We start from the raw sequence: 20160 nt of genomic DNA, 5'->3' as shown, positions 1-20160 counted from the left end.
TACTTGATTAGATTTTTGGGTAACGAGTTATTATTAACTTTATACATTATTCTAGCGGTTTGAAAGTGTACTAAATCTGCGAATTTTAATATCTGTGATTTTAAAAATAAAGGGTTTGTATGTTCTCTATACTTGGCATTATGAATTATCCTCACAGATCTTTTTTGCAGTACAGTGAGTGAGTGAAGATTACTTTTGTAGTTATTTCCCCATATCTCCACACAATACGTTAGATATGGTAATACTAAGGAACAGTACAGAGTGTGGAGTGATTTTTGATCAAGAAGATATTTTGCTTTATTCAATATAGAGATATTTCTCGCCACCTTTTGCTGTATATATTTAATATGAGATTTCCAACTCATTTTTTCATCTATTATAACCCCAAGGAATTTATATTCTTCCACTTTTTCAATATCCGTTCCATTAATTTGTATTTGGTCGTACGTGTCCTTTCTACTATTACCAAATAGCATTATTTTAGTTTTACTTAAATTCAGAGATAATCTATTCTTGTCAAACCATGACTTTAATATGACCATTTCATCCTTGACCTTTTTAATGAGTTCTTGTGTGCTTTCACCAGAACAGAAAGCAGTGGTATCATCGGCGAATAAGACCAATTTTAAGTTGTTAGTTACTTTGCAAATGTCGTTAATGTACAAGTTAAACAGTTTTGGTCCCAGTATGGACCCCTGTGGTACTCCACACGTATTGTGTAGACTCCCAGATGTATATTCTCCTAGCTTTACAAATTGTTTCCTCTTTGCTAGGTAGCTTTTAACCCAATTTAAGACTAAACCTCTAATTCCGTACCTTTCTAATTTTGAAATTAAAATAGTGTGATTAATTGTATCGAAGGCTTTTGTCAGATCCATGAATACTGCAGCTGCGCATCTTCTGTTGTCTATGGCAGTAGTGATTTCCTCCGTGATTTCCATCAGTGCCATAGAAGTTGAAATGTTGGCTCTGTAACCATATTGACTACTTGCCAATAATTCATTCTTATTAATAAATTTGTCCAACCTATTATTAAATAGCTTCTCCACAATTTTCGAGAATTGTGGTAACAAGGAAACTGGTCGATAATTTGTAAATTGGTGTTTGTCTCCTTTTTTGAAAATTGGAACCACCTTGGCTGTTTTCATTTTGCTTGGAAATATTCCAGTCTGAAAGGATAAGTTACTAATATATGTTAACGGGTCTGCGATCTCATTGATGACCCTTTTAATTGTTTCCATTTCGATTCCATGACAATCAGTTGATGTTTTTGCCTTAAAATGGTTAACAATGTCAGTGATCTCCTTTTTGGTTACAGCAGTGAGAAACATAGAATTAAGATTCCTATCGATAATATCAATCCCTTCATCAATTGTGTCTTGTTTTGGAATTTCCTCTTCCAGTTTTTGTCCAATATTTACAAAATATTCATTTAACATTTCAGCTACCGCATTCATGTCATTCCTGTAAGTGTTTCCAACCATGAAATAGGGAGGATAGTCTGCTTTCTTAACGTTGTTCTTTATAATACTATTTAAGATGCCCCAAGTTGCTCTCATGTTATTTTTGTTCTTATTTAGTACGTGACTATAATATTCCCTCTTACACACTCTCAAGATAGTTGTCAACTTGTTTTTGTATGTCTTATACTTTTGTTCTGCTTCTTTAGTCTGTTGAATGATAAATGTCCTGTATAATGTGTTCTTCTTCTTACAGGCGTTTTTTAGTCCTTTTGTCATCCATGGCTGCTGGTTTTTCTTTTGCTTCTTGGGCTTTTCTTGCCAGGGACAGTTCTTATCGTAGAGCTCCATATAAGTACCAAGGAAGCTGTCATATGCCTCGTCCACATCTGTTGCACTGTAGACACTCTCCCAACTTTGTTCTTCTAGTCCTATCTTGAAGGCACGGATGTTGTCCTCTGTACGCAATCTTTGAAAAGTCTTTTTTGCCTCCACCTGTCTTTTCTTATAATGTTCATTGTAGATTGTAAACACTGGAAGATGATCGCTGATGTCACTAATTAGCAGGCCACTGATGGTGTTGTTATCAAAGTCATTGGTGAATATATTATCGATGAGGGTGGCACAGTGGTCAGTTATTCTACTTGGTCTAATGATTTTAGGATATAAACTCAAGCTATACATTGTATCTATAAAGTCATCTGTTTCCTTGCACTTGTGTGAGTTCAAAAGGTCAATATTGAAGTCTCCACATATGAAAATAGTTTTTTGACCTATGTCTGTAAACGTTGTCTTAATCCAATCCTCAAACATTCCAATCTTTGACTTTGGAGTTCTGTACACACAACTTATTAACACATTTTTGCTTTTTTCTTTACAGATTTCAATTGTTATACATTCTAAAATGTTATCAATGACAAATGACATATTCTTTACCATTTTGTAGTTCAAATGTTTGTCCACGTATAAGGCCACACCTCCTCCATTTGCATTGTTCCTGTTTGCACACGTCATTTCATATCCTTCCAGCTCGAAGTCCATTCCTTTGTTAGCATTAATCCAAGTTTCTGAGATTGCTATAACTTTGAAAGGTTCTTTGAATTGATTCAAATATTGTTTAATATTAGTAAAGTTTGCGTTCAAGCTTCTGCTGTTTATGTGTATGATGGATAACTTGTCGTCGTTGATAAAACTGTTGTTGTATTGCTCCTCCGTATAATAACGGCAGTCGTTTGTAATGTGAGAGAAAAAATTTGAGTCTGGATCAATGTCTTTTTCCATATCCAATTGTTTGTGATCTGTAAAGTGAAAAGTGTCCAATTGTAGATCTTGTTGTAGCATATTAAAGCTGTTTTCCTCCATGTTGGGAGACCTCAATATCTTTCTAGGTCCTTGATGTCTTTGACAGCAAGAACTCTGGCCTCTGGTCCTCCATTTGCTTTGATGAAGATTTTGCAGTTTGCACTCCATGTTCCTTGAATCTTTCCTTGCTTCCTCAGATCACGTGCTTTCTTCGCAATCTCAGCGTTGCGCTTGGTCAGGTGGTCATTCATGTAGACATTTGTTCCTTTCAGCTTCTTTCCCTGTTTCAGCAGGGCAACCTTGTATTTCCTGTTGGTGAATTTGACGATGATGACGGGTGTAGTGCGGTTCCTCCCATACAGTGGGATGCAAGTATCAATAGATTGGATGTCTACATCCACCTCCTTCGATTGCAAAAAATCAACAACTTGTTGCTCTGTTGAGGCGACATCCCTTTCGTCTGGTTCTTCAGTATTCGCCACTGCTCTGGCATAGGACCTTGGTTTAATTCGAAGTCCCGTCACGACCACGTCATTCATTCGTGTGTTCTGATCCATATCATCTATGGTGTTTTTCAGCTTCTCAATGATTTTATCCTTTTCTTCACGTTCTTTTTTGAGAGTGGCTCCCAGTGCATCATAACTTTCCTGTAATTTTTTATTCTCCACTCTCAGACCTTGCATTTCTCTTTGTATGGCGTTGGTAGTCTCTATCAACTGTAAATTAGTTGATGCAGGGAGTTGGAATTCTCCACAAGTTGCTGCATCTGTTTTCCATAATCCTCCATGGTTTTCGCCATAGTATACTCACTCTTTTCCATTGAACTTCTTTCTTGCTTGTTTGCGCGGTGTTTAACCTTCTGCAAGGCTGTCGCTGTTGCTTTGTCTATATTTCCACTCAGTTGTGTCAACTGGTTAACTGTGTCATCCTTGTAAGGTCTCGGCGGCGGTTGTGGTAATAGGTGAGCACCTCCAGTTGTCTCAGAAATCTGTTCAACATCCGTATATATGACTGAATCTGGAGTACTTCGACCAGAACTACTAGAGCCACCGCTTGTTGCTCTTCTTCTCCCTCGAGCCTTTGACATTGTTACTGTTGCTAGGTAACGCCGTCAGTTAGCCGTTGACTTGTGGTGCAATGCCTTCGGTGAATAATCTTCGTTATAACGGCGAGTTTATCTCTCACCAGTATCTCACCAAAGTCCCACCAGTCCTCGTGGGCCGAAAAAGCTGCACAGGAAAACTCCAAATGTTATCCTGTTATTGAAATCAGGCTTCAAACCGCGGCTAGCATGATAGCTTGCTTGTAACGGCTGTCGGCTCCACCTGATTGTCTCTTTTGGTGAGTTTAGTCCACTCGCGGGTCCAAGTTGAGGCAGAAGTCTCAGCACTCACTTGCAGAGTTGTAATCACAAGTTGTGATCACGAACTGTATTCACCAAGGTCGCAAAAGTTTAAAACTCCGGTAATAGTGGACGGAGCTTTTCCGTGAGCGTCCTTTCCGTACAACAGGAAGTGACGCGTGGGGAATTAAGACAAAAAACTTACCACTTACACACGGAATGAGAGGAGAACGTTTTTTTCTCTCTGTCTGAATGCCTCTGTCCTCCTCCAGGTGATGGTGGTGGTAAAATACCTCTTTCAGTTTGGATTTTTTCCTTGGAACAGTGTTTATGAGATGACTTTGAATGAAGACAAGCCTTTCTTTCCACCTCGCATCCTGGGTCTGGAGAAGACAGACACCTACATAAGATATGACCTCCTTCAGTTGCTGGCTTTGTTCTTCCATAGATCTTTGCTCATGGTGAGTTGTTTATTGTTATCCTTTGAAATCACATTGTTTTGTATTAATTCTATGCTATTCAGAGGTAAGATAAGGTCACATGACCCAAAAAAAAGGCTGCATAATACAGCGGAACCTTGGTTGGTCTCATTAATCCGTTCCAGAAGGTCCAACTCTAACCAAATCAATATTTCCCAGAAGAACAGTCACATAGAGTCTGACGCTCTTTTCTAACTTAATTCTGACCTGAACACATCAACAGCAGTACAATTGCAACACCATATACTACTGTATATGTATCGCCAACTCACACACGTCTCTAGTCTGTTCATCCTGCGAACAACTTCCTCATGGCTTGAACCCTCTGGGTTGGAAGTGAGGTCTTGCCCCAGGTGGAGGACTTCAAGTATCTCTGGGTCTTGTCTGGGTCACGAGTGAGGGAAGGTTGGAGCGTGAGGTCGACAGGCGGATCGGCACAGTGTGTGCAGTAATCTGGTCGTTGTACCGGACCGTCATGGTGAAGGGAGAGCTGAGCCGGAAGGCAAAGCTCTCATTTTATGGGTCCATCTATGTTTCCACCCTCACCTACGGTCATGAGCTGTAGGCTGGACTCACCCTAAGAGATAGGGTGAGGAGCCATCCAGGAGGACCTCAGAGCTCAGTTGAGGCATCTAGTCCGAATGCCTACGGGACTCCGGGAGAAGTCCCCGGGGCAGACCTAGGACACGCTGGAGGGATCATGTCTCACATCTGGCCTGGGAACGCCATGTTGTCCTCCCGGTGGAACTGGAAGAGGTGACCGGAGACCGAGAAGTCTGGACTTCGCCACAGACTGCTGCCTCCGCAACCCGGACCCGGATAAGAGTGACAAAATGGAATGGAATTTCTAAAGTTGACCAGAGTTCCATAACGCTGGTCGAGTTCCTAAAGAAATCCTCTGTTGACTGTACAGGCAATGTTTCAGCATTTGAAACTGTCATACAAGTATACAAATGAGGTAACTGCTGTACAATAAGACAGAAGTTAAAAAAAAAGTCAACTGAAGTAAAACTGCTGTAAAGTTACTTAACAAGTAATGTACTTACCATGAATATTTATGACACATTGCAGATGCGTGTTGCAAACATGCAGGAGGAGATTGCTGCATGTGATGCGTGGTTTCTCCACATGAACTTCCCAAACATTCCAGTTTTTCCACTTATTCTTACTGGGGCCTTATGTAGTATTGTACTGAGCAGCCACAATAGAAATGTGTGACGTTTTCCTACGTTGCAGTAGTTTACATTTTTGGGTGTATCATCCGAATCATATTTGTCCTCTTTGTCATTCCCTTCTGTGATGGAATCACAAAACCTCAAGTGAAGTTGAAGACAGCAAAGGGTATCCTTGATCTGAGCCGTGCACGTATACAAATGTGTCTGTACTTATTTGTGTACAGCGTTATGGCTTGTGGGACCACAAAGACCCCTTGGAGGAACAAAGTAACTCTTCAGAGAATAACAAGGAGAGAGAAGACAAAAACCAAGTGTGTAGGTTAAACTCTGTGTCCACCACAGAAAACCTAACTATTACTGACCTGGAACAACTTGAAAAGGTACAGTATGTGCAATTAAGTGTACCGGAAAGCACCGTGTATAAACCACACTTTTTTTCCACTGGTTAGAAGCACAAAATCGGGGTGCGGTTTATACACGATGATAGGTCTGTGATTGACGAGAAGCCCATTTTAGAATAGCCGTCTGTGGGTCAGACAGTTGCTTTGACTTTAGCGCCCTCTGCTGTACAGTTGCTGAAAATTCTTGCGTATGCAACTAACTTATCTGACGGCTGTCTGTATTTTCACACAGTGAAACGATCTCTTTATACACTGAAGCTAACCTAAGCTTCCATTAAAACATTGCAAATGTAAAATACAATACAAGGTTGGAGTTTATTCAAATTCACACTGAAGCAATGCAATAAAATAAGAGAAAAAGAGAAGCAGTGAAAGATAAGGTATAAAAACATTTCTGAAAATTGCATTTTGATTTTTTATTATTATTATTATTATTATTATTATTATTATTATTATTATTATTATTAATCTGTGCTTAGCCATAATATTAAAGATCTAGATGCCGAAGTTCAGATTTCTTCCTTATTCTTCTTTTTGAAATTGCTTAGTACCTTTACGCATGTTGATTTGAGATGAAGGAGTTGGCAAGCATTTATGAACTAAAGATTTTTTTTCCCCGTCGTGAGCTTGAAAATGGGGGTGCGGTTAATACACGGGTGCGGTTTATACACGGTGCTTTACGGTAATCAAATAAATGACCATCGGAATTCATGACTAATAAATAGTGATAAAATAATGATTTATTAAAGATAGTTTTCTGCTCAAATAAATCAATGTCTGTTATTCTTTTCAACGCAGGTTAATGTGAACGATGTTGGAATAAGCACTTGCGATATCACCACACAACTCCTTTCAGCTGACTCAGCAGCAGCCCAGGACGGACAAGAAATGATGCCTGGACCGAATCCTTCCAGTAGCTTGAAAAAGGATGCAATGAGTGGGAGCAAGGAGTTCATAGAGGAAGTCCAGAAGAAAAGTGGCGGCCTCCACCTACGCAAGAAACTGAAAGAGCTTAAAAAACACTATTCCAAAGGTGTGTGCGTGGTGTCAACAAATGTAGTCAAAAGGCTGCTTTGTTGCTCTCAAAACTCCATCCCACTACAAAACTACAGGGTTATGGATCAATGCCAGTGAAACAATAGAAGTCAGTGGGGAATATTTCATTTTTAATGTCATAATAGCAGTCACCAATGTTTTTGTAGAGTTTTTATTACAGAGCACAAAGGACATCTAATGGTGTTGTCTTCTTTCAAACACACGCGTGCTTATCCAAGTCCATTTGGAAGTTCATTTCAAGTTAAAGGAAAACTGCAACTTTTTTTTTTTTTTTTTTTCCCCATCATGCTCAATTTGAATGTGAGACAAGAGCACACGTCTTTCCTGTTTCTCAGCGTGCTAGATAGCGGCCTCACGCTGGCAGTTTTGCACTAAAAATGCATGTAATTGGCATTCACCTATTATGCCTATAAAGCCCCCCCCCCCCAAAAAAACAAAAAAAATCCAAAACCGCTTCATGCCATGACCTGCATATTAACCAAGCTGTAGCGACATTGTTATTGTCGGAGGAACTACTTTTCTGGCGTAGTGGCATGGCTCGATGTATCAAGCACTAAGTGCTCCCATGTGTCTGAGTCAATATCCTGCTAGCTTACTTGATGGCTCCATCGGGCCCGCTGGCTTGGCGTGTCTTTCCCAGTTGATTGCAGTTGATTTTGGGTAGGTGGGGAAAAAAAGTTTCTAGCACTGCAGGGTTTGTTATTTTTCCTTGTTGTGATGCAGTGTCTTTTTCCATCCACAGTGACAGTGTGTCGCTCAGCAGCAGAAGCACTCATTTCTGGCGGCATGGCTTGGCAAGCTCCACATTTACACCACCAAGTCATGCCTGTCCTGACTCTCTCGTCCCCCATCTGCTTTGTCGCTTCACTCTTTCGTCTTGCCAGCTCCACTTTTTACACCTGTAGCTTGTCCACCGTACATTCAGGCTCAAAAGGATAAGGTTCTGGATCTTCATTTGTTGTTCGCTCACATGTAGTCTGCCATGATTAGTGCCAGCAAATGCGGAATGCGCTCTCTATGCTGTTGTTTTTGACGGAAGTAGGTGTAGTTAGATGCTATGTGCTCTGTGAAAGGAATGTGCCAATAATGCTTAAAATGACCAAATTACTGTATTCATATTATCATGAATGTGCCGCTTACTACATGCTTAGAGCACGTATACAGCACGGGTTCTGGCTGTTTTTTTTTAGAGGGCTTTATCGGTGGAATAGGTGAATTCCCTTTCACTGCATTGTTGGTGAGCCAGCACGAGGCGGCTATCCAGAGTGCACTGAAAAGGGTAAGACGTGTGTTTTTGTGTCACAAAGGGATTGAGGATGTAAATTTCCCCTAAAACTGCAGTTTTCCGTTAAAAAATGTTCGCAATGAAGTAGCAGCTGATTGATACTTGTTAATAGGAAACTTGACATACTGTATGTACTGTATAATGTACAGTATAAATATGTTTTTATGTGTAATTTGTCATAGTACTTTTTGTCTTTCATATTCTCTTCATATCCATTTCTTTTCCATTCATCCCTGGCTGACATTATGACCATTCCAGTGAAGTCTACTGAGAGCACATGTTCCAGCAAAGACCAAATGAAGAAAAAAAAGAGGAAGGACAAGAAGAGAGAAGGAGCCAGCCATAGACTACAAATGATTAGACACAAGTTAAAACAAGCATTTATCTATGGGTTAGTGTTTTCATGTCAAGTGATAGAGAATTGCCCGTTTCCATTTATAAATGCAATACATTACATGGCATGCACCATCTTTGATGCCAACACTGCTATCACACATGCCATTTGCCTTTGTTCACAGGATTCAGGGTGTTTACAGGCCCATTCAAGGTTTCTTCAGTCATACACTTCAAGCAGACTATCGGGTTGCCACCGATGTCTATGCACTGATGTTCCTGACTGATGTCATCGACTTCATCATCATTGTGTTTGGCTTTTGGGCTTTTGGGGTGAGTAAAATTGTCCATCTGTTCATTTGATGCTACTTCTCTTGAGCTTGACCACAGTGCCAACAAGCAAAACTCGGGCAACCCTTTCTTCAGCAGTAAAGTGCAAGTCCTCCTTTGCACCTGTAAGGTTCCCATGAACTTTATGTTCTGTTGCCCTCTAGCTGAAGAACTCAAAGCAGTAGACCATTTTTTGTTGAGCAACACTTGAACACAAATTGGTATAGGACGGGTTGGCAACCTTCACCATCTAAAGAGCCATTAGAGCCACAGAACATATTTGACCAATAAATGAAAGGTAACGCTACTTACAGTACGTAGTTTCCTTAAGCGTGTCATGTTCCTTTTCTGTCTTCCTGTTCCTCCTGGAGGAGTGACGAGCCACACCTGTTGCCACCTGGCAATGAGTCTTGCGACTTTTCTTAAAGGGATAGTTCGGATTTGTTGACATGAAGTTGTATGACATCCCCATCAGCAGTGTAACTTACCCCCCCAATTGGTCACATGGGTCCGGTTCTGGTCGGAGACCCGTGACGAGGAACGTAGTTCCGCTTCGTTACGGGGCCATTTAAGTAAAGACTTTGGCTTCTCGAAACATGAATTTGCATCACAAAAATGCCTCCTTAAAAAAATCTGACCTCACAAATCGCTCTGCGTTATATTTGTCTCCCGCCGAATCCCTGCGCACTGGCACCTGTGCATTCTGGTGTATGTGATGAAGATGCTCGCATCTTCTTCCTCTATCGAACACATGTAAACAACATTGCCACGGCGCTCCATCGCGGAAGAAGATATTTTTTGTAATGCATGCATGTTTTCCCCGTGCGTGCATGTTAGGATGTTGGCAACTGTTTGTCTGTATCTGCCCTGCGATTGGCTGGTGACCAGTCCAGGGTGCACCCCGCCTCTCGCACAAAGTCAGCTTGGGTAGGCTCCAGCATACGGCGAACCTATGAGGACAAGCGGCATCGAAAATGAATGAATGTTTCTTTGTATGTGTAAAACATGCATATTTGTTTCTGAAGATGTAATTGTTTGAGAGGCACGTTTCTTGTTTGCAAAACCAAATGCATTAGTTTGTGAATGATGTTTGTGCATCGTAGGGCGTGAGTAAAACATGTTTTGTGTGTTTGTGAGGTTTTGGCATGATTTGAAGCGCTGGCACTTTGAAGTGGAGAGCGTGTCTTGCTGCAAGGTATACAGTACTGTTCAGTAAAAGCTGATTCTGAAATTTCAACAAAAACAGTCAACCATGAATATCGATGACTAAAGCAGGCACTTTAATAACAATAATAATAATAATAATAATAATAATAATAATAATAATAATAATGTGGCAGTTGATGACATAGACGGGTTGGCAACATAAGCAGGGCTTACGTAAGAGCTAAGCAACATGTATACAGTATAAATCTATGACCATAACCAGAAAGCACTAATACAACTACAACATGGCAGTATCGGTATTTGTGTCAAACACGAAAATGTGATGTTGGGCTGTCCCTAACGATAAGTAGAAAAAAACCCAACCCCAAAATCTTCACGGGGAGTCAGCATAAGATGTCAATGTCACATTCTCACATTTATGTTCCCGTAGAAGCACAGTGCAGCAGCTGATATAGCATCCACCTTGTCAGAAGACCAGGTTCCTGAAGCATTTCTGGTGATGCTCCTCATCCAGTTCAGTACCATGATCATTGACAGAGCACTCTACCTGCGGAAAGCAGTTTTGGGGAAACTCATTTTCCAGGTTTGTTTTAATTCTATCATTCTTAAACCTTCTGGCTTGAAGAAACCAGTATTACCATCAAGTTTCTGAATCCAACAGGCCTCAAGGGGGCTTCAGTATTTGTTGCGTATGCATTGCCTTGCTGTTTTACAATGCGAGCACCTGTATGAAGTTATCATTTTGCTCTTATTCAAGGTGGGTCTTGTGTTTGGAATACACCTGTGGATGTTCTTCATCCTCCCGGCTGTCACTGAAAGGTAAAGAAGAATAAGTTCATCATATAACAATATAACATGACATACAGTGAGGGAAATAATTATTTGATCCCCTGCAGAATTTGTAAGTTTACCCCCAACAGAGACATAAAAATGCTTTTTTTCTATGCGAGGTTTATTTTAGCAGAGACAGAATGGCAACAAAAAATACAGAAAAAAAGGAAAATGATAAAAAGAAAATTATATGTATTTTATTTACCACTCACTCACGAGGATGGAATGCGAGATCGACAGGTGGATTGTTGGATCGGTCTACATCGGTCTGATCGGTGAATTTAGTAGCCGATCCACGTTCCTACTCTCAGCATGTGGTCAGGAGCTTTGAGTTGAGTTGTCGCCAAAATAAGCTTCCTCCGTTTGGTGGCTGAGTCAGTGGAGGTTCTTGCTATGGGCCATATGGGCCATTCGCTGGGGGGCGCCGCAAGGGGGAAAGGAAAAAACTCACATTTATTTGAGTTCAGTGCTCATTTCCTCATCAAATCAGGATGTACAGGATAAACTTAGAGCAGAACTGCTACTCCTCCACATTGAGAGGAGCCAGGGGCCAGGATGCCTCCTGGGTTCCTCCTTGGGGAGGTGTTCAGGCCACGTCTGACCCGTAGGAGGTCTTGGGGAAGACTCAGGCCAGTTGATGAGTGTGGATGATGTGTGTTTATGTCCCACATAAGGATTGTGGATGATGTGGAGGGAGCTGAAACTTTGCCTTGACACCTTCTGACTCCTTTGCTTGCCAACAGGGGTGTCTCCACACATGTTTTGCTTGGGGATTAAAATACTTATTTTTACTCGATCAATAATTCATAATTTCTAACCTTTTTATTTTATGTTTTTTCAGGATTTTTGTTGATATTCTGTCCGTTATTCAATGAACCTAGCATAAAATGATGGACTGTGTCTTGTAAGGGGGTAAACAAACAAAATCAGCAGAGGATCAGATCATTACTCCCCCCACAGTTTATTACGAAGCAGATTTGGTTGCTTATTTCATTTTTTGTAATATCAATGTGACCTTCTTGTGTCTCTCACTTTTTCTCTATGTAGGAGGTTCAATCAGAACTTCGTGGCCCAGCTGTGGTACTTTGTCAAATGTATTTACTTTGCCCTGTCAGCATATCAGATCCGCTGTGGATACCCGACTCGTATTCTTGGCAACTTCCTCACCAAAAACTACAGCCACCTCAACTTGTTTCTCTTCCAAGGGTATGAAGCACATGAAACCTGAAGCTATTCTGTTCTGTTTGAACATGAAAGCAATATAGACTATTTTTTTTTAAAAAAGGAAGTTAGAGGTGTTTGATGCAAATGCTTCCCAAACCTGCATGAGGGATATTGACCTCATGTGTGTATGTGTGGTTGTGTCTGTGTAGGTTCCGTCTAGTCCCTTTCCTTGTAGAGCTGCGAGCGGTGATGGACTGGGTTTGGACTGATACTACTCTGTCTCTTTCCAACTGGATGTGTGTAGAGGACATTTATGCCAATATTTTCATCATCAAATGCAGCCGCGAGACAGAGAAGGTATGACTCCAGTGATGCCTTGCTGAGTACATGTCGGCATATCTGGTCTACGTGCCGACATGTACTCGACACGCATTTTGAACCTTAATTACGCTTTTACGTTCCGTTGCTCTCTTTGTACGCATTCGCGCTTTTTTGGATCTGCGCGTAGGTAAAGTGGCAAGCTCTCGGCAAATCAGAGCACTCCCTTTATACCTGCACAAGCTACTCCTAGCAAGTGTCGGCATTAGCAAGCAGCTCAGACAGGTACAGGAAATGGAAAGGAGAGTTGATTTGAGGCAATTAGCACATCTGTTGTTTTTTCCACGGGGTTATTAGCACATTTATACAAATGCAGTTCGAGTAACGGTTGCACACTTATGCCATGTTACCTGCTTTCCTTGTTCGTTTAGCTAGCAGCAGCAGGGTAAGTGAATGAGTTAACAGAGATCAATACCGCAAGTCCTGCCTCAGTACAAAACTTGTGAGTTTTGAACAACTCGGTCAATAGTCAACCATCTCTAATGTATAAAACCTTTTTTTAACTTGTTTCATCATTATGTGGATACTATTGTGATTAATGGCACTTTACAAATGCATCCAATTTGACAACCCCAGTCAGAAACCATCTTTTCTCCCTTCAGAAATATCCACAGCCTAAAGGACAAAAGAAAAAGAAGATGGTGAAATATGGAATGGGTGGACTCATCATCTTCTTCTTAGTGTGCATCATCTGGTTTCCCCTGCTCTTCATTTCATTGGTCCGGTCTGTGGTGGGTGTGGTAAACCACCCTATTGATGTTACTGTTACCGTCAAACTTGGAGGATATGAGGTAATTTCTGTTTTATAAAGTATGTCTTACTGTCCCTGTACTCATGTGTTTGTAGCTACTTTGAACAATGGAAGTGGAAGAGGAGTAGTTTATTGATTCATGCTTCCTTTCCAAAATACTTTTGCTTATATTGTAGTTACAGTTTTTCTCTAGTGATTAGCATGTTCAGAATTAAAATATAAATTCGTACAGCTGATTTCAGTATTGACATTTTGGCATTGGGAAATACTAGGGATGCTCCGATCGATCGGGCGATTTCCGTAAAAAACACGTGGTCGGCATTTGCTGATAAATGCCGCTCAAAGCCGATCACAAAAGCCAGCAAACCCAACATGTGTGCTGTGTCACGTCGGGTTGCCAACACCCTTATTGCAGCGACACCAAACTATTCTGTAAAACCTCATGGATTCAGTTTGACAGCTTGACGCAGGCTACGCTGATCCATGCCAGCATGTTTGATTACTCTCTTATCAAACCTATTGCTGTTCCACTTTTGTTGCATCTTTGTTTACCGCCTTTCCTAGCTGTGACTGGCGGCAGCTTGCTAGGTAGCAAGAGTTATCTGCTTAGCTTCTGGTCTTCAGACTCCAAATGGGACTTTTTACCACAGTGACATTTTGTTTTTAAAACAAACAAGCAATGCGGTTAGTTGGGAGCTCCTTTTTGTCCCACGGGGAAGTGGACATCACATTCATGGGGTGCGTACTAACTTTTTCAAGTGTCACTGAACAAATTGGCTCTCTTGCTGTCATGATACTGATGATGTCTTGTCCTCCAAACACTATTTGTGCGTGGTTGCCTGATGTGTCCAGCCTTATGATGGTGATACTAGCCCACCAGCTGATTTTGACAAGCTCACCAAAGGGTCAAAGAATATTTGCTGATTGGAGCATCCCTAGAAAATACATGCTCGGGTTGTTGTTGTATTTGAGCATATGACATTTACTGTTGCTTTTGTGTGTGTCCAGCCTCTCTTCACCATGAGTGTCCAGCAGCAGTCAATTCAGCCCTTTACACAGGAAGAATATCATGAACTTACCAAAAAGTTTGGAAACAATGCGGTACGTAGTCATTCCTGAGTTACAGTTTTGCTGTCAAACACCAGAAACATTAGGATTTATTCTTTAATTCACTTGGATTGTTTTGATTTCCTGTAGGTAGCCATGCAGTTCATTTCCCTCTATGGTTGTGAGGACATTGTCACGGCCATGATTGAGGGCAGTTCAGGATCAGTGTGGAGAATAAGCCCTCCCAGCAGACAGGAAGTTATTAAAGAACTTCTTGAAAGCCCTGCTGACCTAACATTACGTATGTCGTGGAATTTCCAAAGGTAAAACCTTTGCTCTTCCTGTTGATGCTTCTCTGCATCCTGGTGTTGACAAGGCAGCGGGACTAAAACAAAGCAGCGATGAGGGTTGGGCTCAAGTCTCAAGTGTCAATGGGAAGCAAGATTAACATTCCGATTCTCCCGGGATTGTTCAAATGTTTTTATTTCGATTCCTAGTTTTCATGCTCACTTCAAAATAAGAGCACTTTGGGCTATATCCTGTTTGTGTTAACAAAATAAGGGTGGCTTAAAAAATAGCTTACACCAACATTGAGGCAGAAAACAAAGTATACTACTTTTCAAAAGTAAACATCTTTTGTGAAAGTGAACTCCTGTAAAAGGAAACTTAGTACTCAAGTTGAATAGTTTGATTTTGATATACTGGCTAAAAATAGCCTGGTAATGATCCTTCTGCAGAATGGAAACCTTGTTGGTGCACCCTCCTTTGCATGACATCACAATATCATCATCTTTAGCCTTAAAGAAAAATGCACTTTTTAAACAAATTTTGGCCATCAACCCAATCCTTATGTGAGACACGAACACACGTCTTTGTATAGCAGTCACCTGTCCAACGCGGCCAGCGGCCACCCATTTTGTCTCCCTTGGTCAATATCTGACTGCATATAGCAGCCAAATTACCAACTCAAGTAGAAGCTTCATGCAAGAAAAAGTTTAGTTTTTCAATCAATGAAGCCGTCGTGTGTAGACTTAAATTACTGAGTCCTAGCTCAGTCACAATCATTCACAAGATCCACACAAACTGTCAGTTGTTCCACACAAAAAAGCCGTCTTCTTTTGAGCTTGCTATTTCCTGGTCAAACATGTAACTTTAAGAGCATTTGCACCAAAACATTACCGCAAAGTAGGCTGGGAACAGGACGTGCTCCCAGCAACGCTACAATACAATACAATACTGCCTGCACGCTAAAACCATGCTAGCATATGTTTTTAAAAAGCAGCGGGAGCAAAACTGAGTTGGGTTGTACTTAATTGAAGTATTTTAGAATGTACTCACGTTATTTTTCATCAATCCTCATCCACAAATCCATCAAAGTCCTCATCTTCTGTATTCCACACAAACAAACGTCTTCTTTTCCGTTCGCTACTAGTCTGTTAACTTGTCAGTGTTATTCAGCTCCGAAGCAAAGAAGGAAACTTCTCCTGTTGCTTCTGCCAACTTTATTTATTGAACGCGGCCACCAGACAGCAGCTCAGAACACACACACATCTCTCAGCATCGTCTCTCCTTCCTGCTTGCCCACAAGGCAAAGGTTCAACAAGCCCCACTACATAGCTGTCCAGGCAATGCCTGTAACAAGTGACACCGTTTATTTCCTGGTGTGCACTGGTCAATACTGTAATGCCGCTTGTTGTGGGGAAGGAGAGACTCACGTCGCCGATGCACTTTAATGGCTTTATTAACAGCGGAGAACACTGCAGGACTTTACATCCACGCCAACATAAACACACTTCCCAACTCTCTCCAAACTCACAGCTAGCACTGAACCTAGCTCTCCTGCTCGGGACGCCCACCGTCACTTCCCGTCACTTCCTGATGAACTAAAGCTGTAATGACACTCTGCCGTATAAAAAGTAAAATATTAAAAACAAGCGTAAGACATTACTAGCACAGCTTTGTTCTGTGGGTCATGGATAATAACAAGCCTAGTAGTGCTGTACGACTTTTATCCGCAGTCCCACAGTGTCCTCTACAGGTCAACATTATTATTATTTTTTCCCCCCCTTTTTTTTCCTCTACTGGTCAACATTCAAACTGGACGCCACCTGTCTATAGTGGCCACTTTTGCAGTCTCCCTCTAGTGACCACTATAGACAAGTTTGACTCTATTATATATTATTATTATTATTAACATTGTTATGCCGATCAAACTACATTTCAGGCATATTGACACTTAGCCAGAACACACTGGCTAGCTACTAGCCGGCTAGCGACTAGCTTCAACCACAGACTCGCCCGCAGCACTTCAGCTACCAAAAGGTAACGCTACATATTGAGCTGACGCCACTGCTAGGTGTAGCGTTTGTTGCTATGTTGCCATGTGAAATCAATGCGCTGAGGGGCCTTTGTCTGCCTTTGTATCCCATTACGTTTCTTTTTATTTCTCTTGTTTTTTTAGAACGCACGCAAAAGAGAAAGATATGTGTTCATGTCTCACATGATGATGGATGATGTGGATGATGTGGATGATGGGCAAAATTGCAAAAAATGATGTATTTAATGATGGTAACGAATATTGGTGGGCGTGGGAGCTTTTTATGATCATTTTCACTTCCATGGTGATGGACTTGCCACTTGGGAGACATCATGAAGTGTGAAAAGTGAACTCATCAGCAACGCTATTCTCCCACAGTGCGGCTAAGCGGGCACACAGCACAGTCTTGTGCTGCATGTATTCTTCCACCGGCATGCGCTGCAACTACCGTACTTCAGCGAGTCTTGTGTTTACGGACCAAAATTCAGTTTTTCATGAAGTTGTGGGGGCGCCATAAACTGGGGATTACCCGTGTGTGTCTTTCCTGTCTTGTCTGAGTCTGTCTGTCTTTACCATTAAATCACTCATATTAAGCATACATTTGAAATAGCCGTGTAAATAGTACTGGCGTACAACTCGGTAGCTGTTTTATTTTGTAAATGAATCCCCAACAGGGACCTGGGCAAAGGAGGGACTGTGGAGCATACATATGACAAGCATTCTATTCACCTGGAGCCAGGGAACCCCGTCAGAGCCAATCTCGCTTCTCTCCTGGTGGGCAATCGCACCAAGCCTGTGTACGTTTACACTCTTGTGTTGAATAAGTTAGTAAATACTGCATATGTTCATTTGATAAGAGCTGTCATTTACTTGTCTTCTTGTCTTATTTCTAGGCATGTTCCAAATATGTTCCCAAATTACATCCGTGCCCCCAATGGAGCAGAGGCCAAACCAGTCAATCAACTATATGAAGGTCAATCAATCAAGTCAGACTTTAGTTGTGCAGTAGCGCTCCTTTCACACAGAGATACATGTCACACAAAGTGCTTTTACAGAAGATTGAGTTTCACTTGACGCCGTCCCATCCCACCCATAACAATAAAATCAAGCAAGAGACAACAAAGAAATTATTTATTCTCTTATTTAGAAAAACAGTGAACTGATGGTTACGGATTTCAACTTCCAAGTGATTTTCCAATTTTCCAAAGAAAAGTGGTCAAGGCATTGTTGGACAAAATGACGACAGCAAATTATTTATGTTATTGAGACAATGCAACATTCTCAGTCCCAGGATATACAATTCACAGAAGACAGAAGACATTAAACATTCATTTCCCTTTTCTGTGCGTTCTAAAGAGAGAAAACGAGTTAGCATAAAAGAGCTAACAATGCCTGTGGAGAACAACTGTGAATGGGACACGCCTATTTTGATGATAAAGCCCCCTAAAGAACCTCTATACAAGGTTTTATGGTTTTCTATCCGTGCTGTGAGCAGGTAGTAACAAGTACATTCATGATAACATGCAATACTTACAGTACTTTGCCGTATTTTGATCATTTTAAACATTACCACAACTTCTTTCCTGGGTGCATTGATTTCACATCGCCCAGAGATCGGAACTAAGGCGACGTCCATCAACAACAGCAGCATAGAAGAGTGCTTTTGCTAATCATGGCAGACTTTGTGAGAGTCGCAGACAACGACAACTGCTTTTGGACAAATGAGGAACCAGAACCTTATCTTTTTTTTTTGCCTGAATATACAGAGGATGATTCCCAATTGATTCTAGTTGATTCCGATCACAGTGGAACCTTGGTTAGCGTCATGAATCCGTTCTAGAAGTTCCGACTCTGGCTAGTTCACGAGACAAGACAATACATGACATGAGATTGGGTCTGCGAGATGAGATGAGATTTTAACTTTACTTTTAAGAAAAGAACGCAATGATATATTGCAATCTACTAATATCATTTCTACTACGTTACACTCTTCTGCACTCTGTGTATATGCTTGCGGCCCCGCCTCCACCCACCGAGACAAAGATACTGTATGACTGACAAAAGGGCTCACTTTGTTCTTACCGTTGTTCTACGTGCCAAGGTGCTGACAGCAAAGCACAGTGAATCCTCTTGATGCAACTGTCAACGCAGGCATACTGCACTACTACACTGAGGCCAGCAAAATTATCCAGTTCATTTTCATTGACTGTGTGATCAATTAATTTATTTATTATCGTCCCAGGCCGAGTGACCACAAAGAATATTTTTTTTCCTGAACGAGAAATCTTGTTTTAATCTTGCGAGATCTTGTGACACCCCAACTCTAACCCAAACAAATCTGTTTTCCTGTAAGAAAACAATTCTAAAGGCATATAAATACATATCAATGTATTTACGGTTACGTTTTACCTTCAGTGCAGACATGATTGTTGACGTGAATGTTCCCAAAGATCAACACCTTCCTCTTCAACACCATCTTGGTGTTTTGCTAGGAATTATTTCTTGAATTCACTTTTGGTTCTCACCTCAAGTCTCTGCTTTTCTTTGATCACGGCGGCAAAATAAGACAAAATGGAGCCCAAGAAAGTGGAAAAGAAGGTGAGAAATACTATTGAATTCAAGAAATAACTCATAGCAAAACAGTACACTAACCGAGGTTCCACTGTATCTAATGTGTTTGTCACCAGTATCAGTTCTCATATGGAGGAATTTCTACAAGAATTACACAATAATGCAATTTATTGAATTCACGGGTGTCCAAACTTTTTCCACCGAGGACCACATACTGGAAATCTAGGAATACGAGGGCCACTCTGACATTTTTTAAACCAAACCATGTAGATATACTGACATCTTTTTCATATTAAAAGAAAAAAAACAGCATCTCATCACATCCTGGCTTTGTGGCTTGTTAGTAGTGTTATTAGTATACTTGTTAATAGTGTTATTAGTATACTTAATAGTGTTATTAGTATACTTGTTAGTAGTATTATTAGTATTAATAGTGTTATTAGTATACTTAATAGTGTTATTAGTATACTTAATAGTGTTATTAGTATACTTGTTAGTAGTGTTATTAGTATACTTGTTAATAGTGTTATTAGTATACTTAATAGTGTTATTAGTATACTTGTTAGTAGTGTTATTAGTATACTTGTTAATAGTGTTATTAGTATACTTAGTAGTGTTATTAGTATACTTGTTAATAGTGTTATTAGTATACTTAATAGTGTTATTAGTATACTTGTTAATAGTGTTATTAGTATACTTGTTAGTAGTATTATTAGTATACTTGTTAATAGTGTTATTAGTATACTTAATAGTATTATTAGTATACTTGTT

At 40.7% G+C, this 20160-nt stretch overlaps 1 protein-coding gene across 1 annotated transcript in view; it reads left to right on the top strand.

The window, feature by feature from the left end:
• The window catches only part of piezo1 (piezo-type mechanosensitive ion channel component 1), a 127613-nt gene that overhangs the window by 97605 nt on the left and 9848 nt on the right, over positions 1–20160 (top strand). Inside the window, exons 38-51 of the mRNA XM_054796223.1 lie at positions 4377–4565; positions 5983–6138; positions 6958–7192; positions 8759–8891; positions 9019–9166; positions 10761–10913; positions 11088–11149; positions 12209–12367; positions 12535–12682; positions 13306–13494; positions 14463–14555; positions 14652–14824; positions 17493–17615; positions 17712–17791. Of these exons, the coding sequence (XP_054652198.1) occupies positions 4377–4565; positions 5983–6138; positions 6958–7192; positions 8759–8891; positions 9019–9166; positions 10761–10913; positions 11088–11149; positions 12209–12367; positions 12535–12682; positions 13306–13494; positions 14463–14555; positions 14652–14824; positions 17493–17615; positions 17712–17791 (2041 nt within the window). The remainder of the gene's footprint in view (positions 1–4376; positions 4566–5982; positions 6139–6957; positions 7193–8758; positions 8892–9018; positions 9167–10760; positions 10914–11087; positions 11150–12208; positions 12368–12534; positions 12683–13305; positions 13495–14462; positions 14556–14651; positions 14825–17492; positions 17616–17711; positions 17792–20160) is intronic.

The sequence above is a fragment of the Dunckerocampus dactyliophorus genome, chromosome 13 (assembly GCF_027744805.1).
Source record: "Dunckerocampus dactyliophorus isolate RoL2022-P2 chromosome 13, RoL_Ddac_1.1, whole genome shotgun sequence".
NCBI classification, from domain to species: domain Eukaryota; kingdom Metazoa; phylum Chordata; class Actinopteri; order Syngnathiformes; family Syngnathidae; genus Dunckerocampus; species Dunckerocampus dactyliophorus.
Note: the sequence above shows the minus strand (reverse complement) of the source record. Positions and strands in the feature narration are given on the sequence as shown.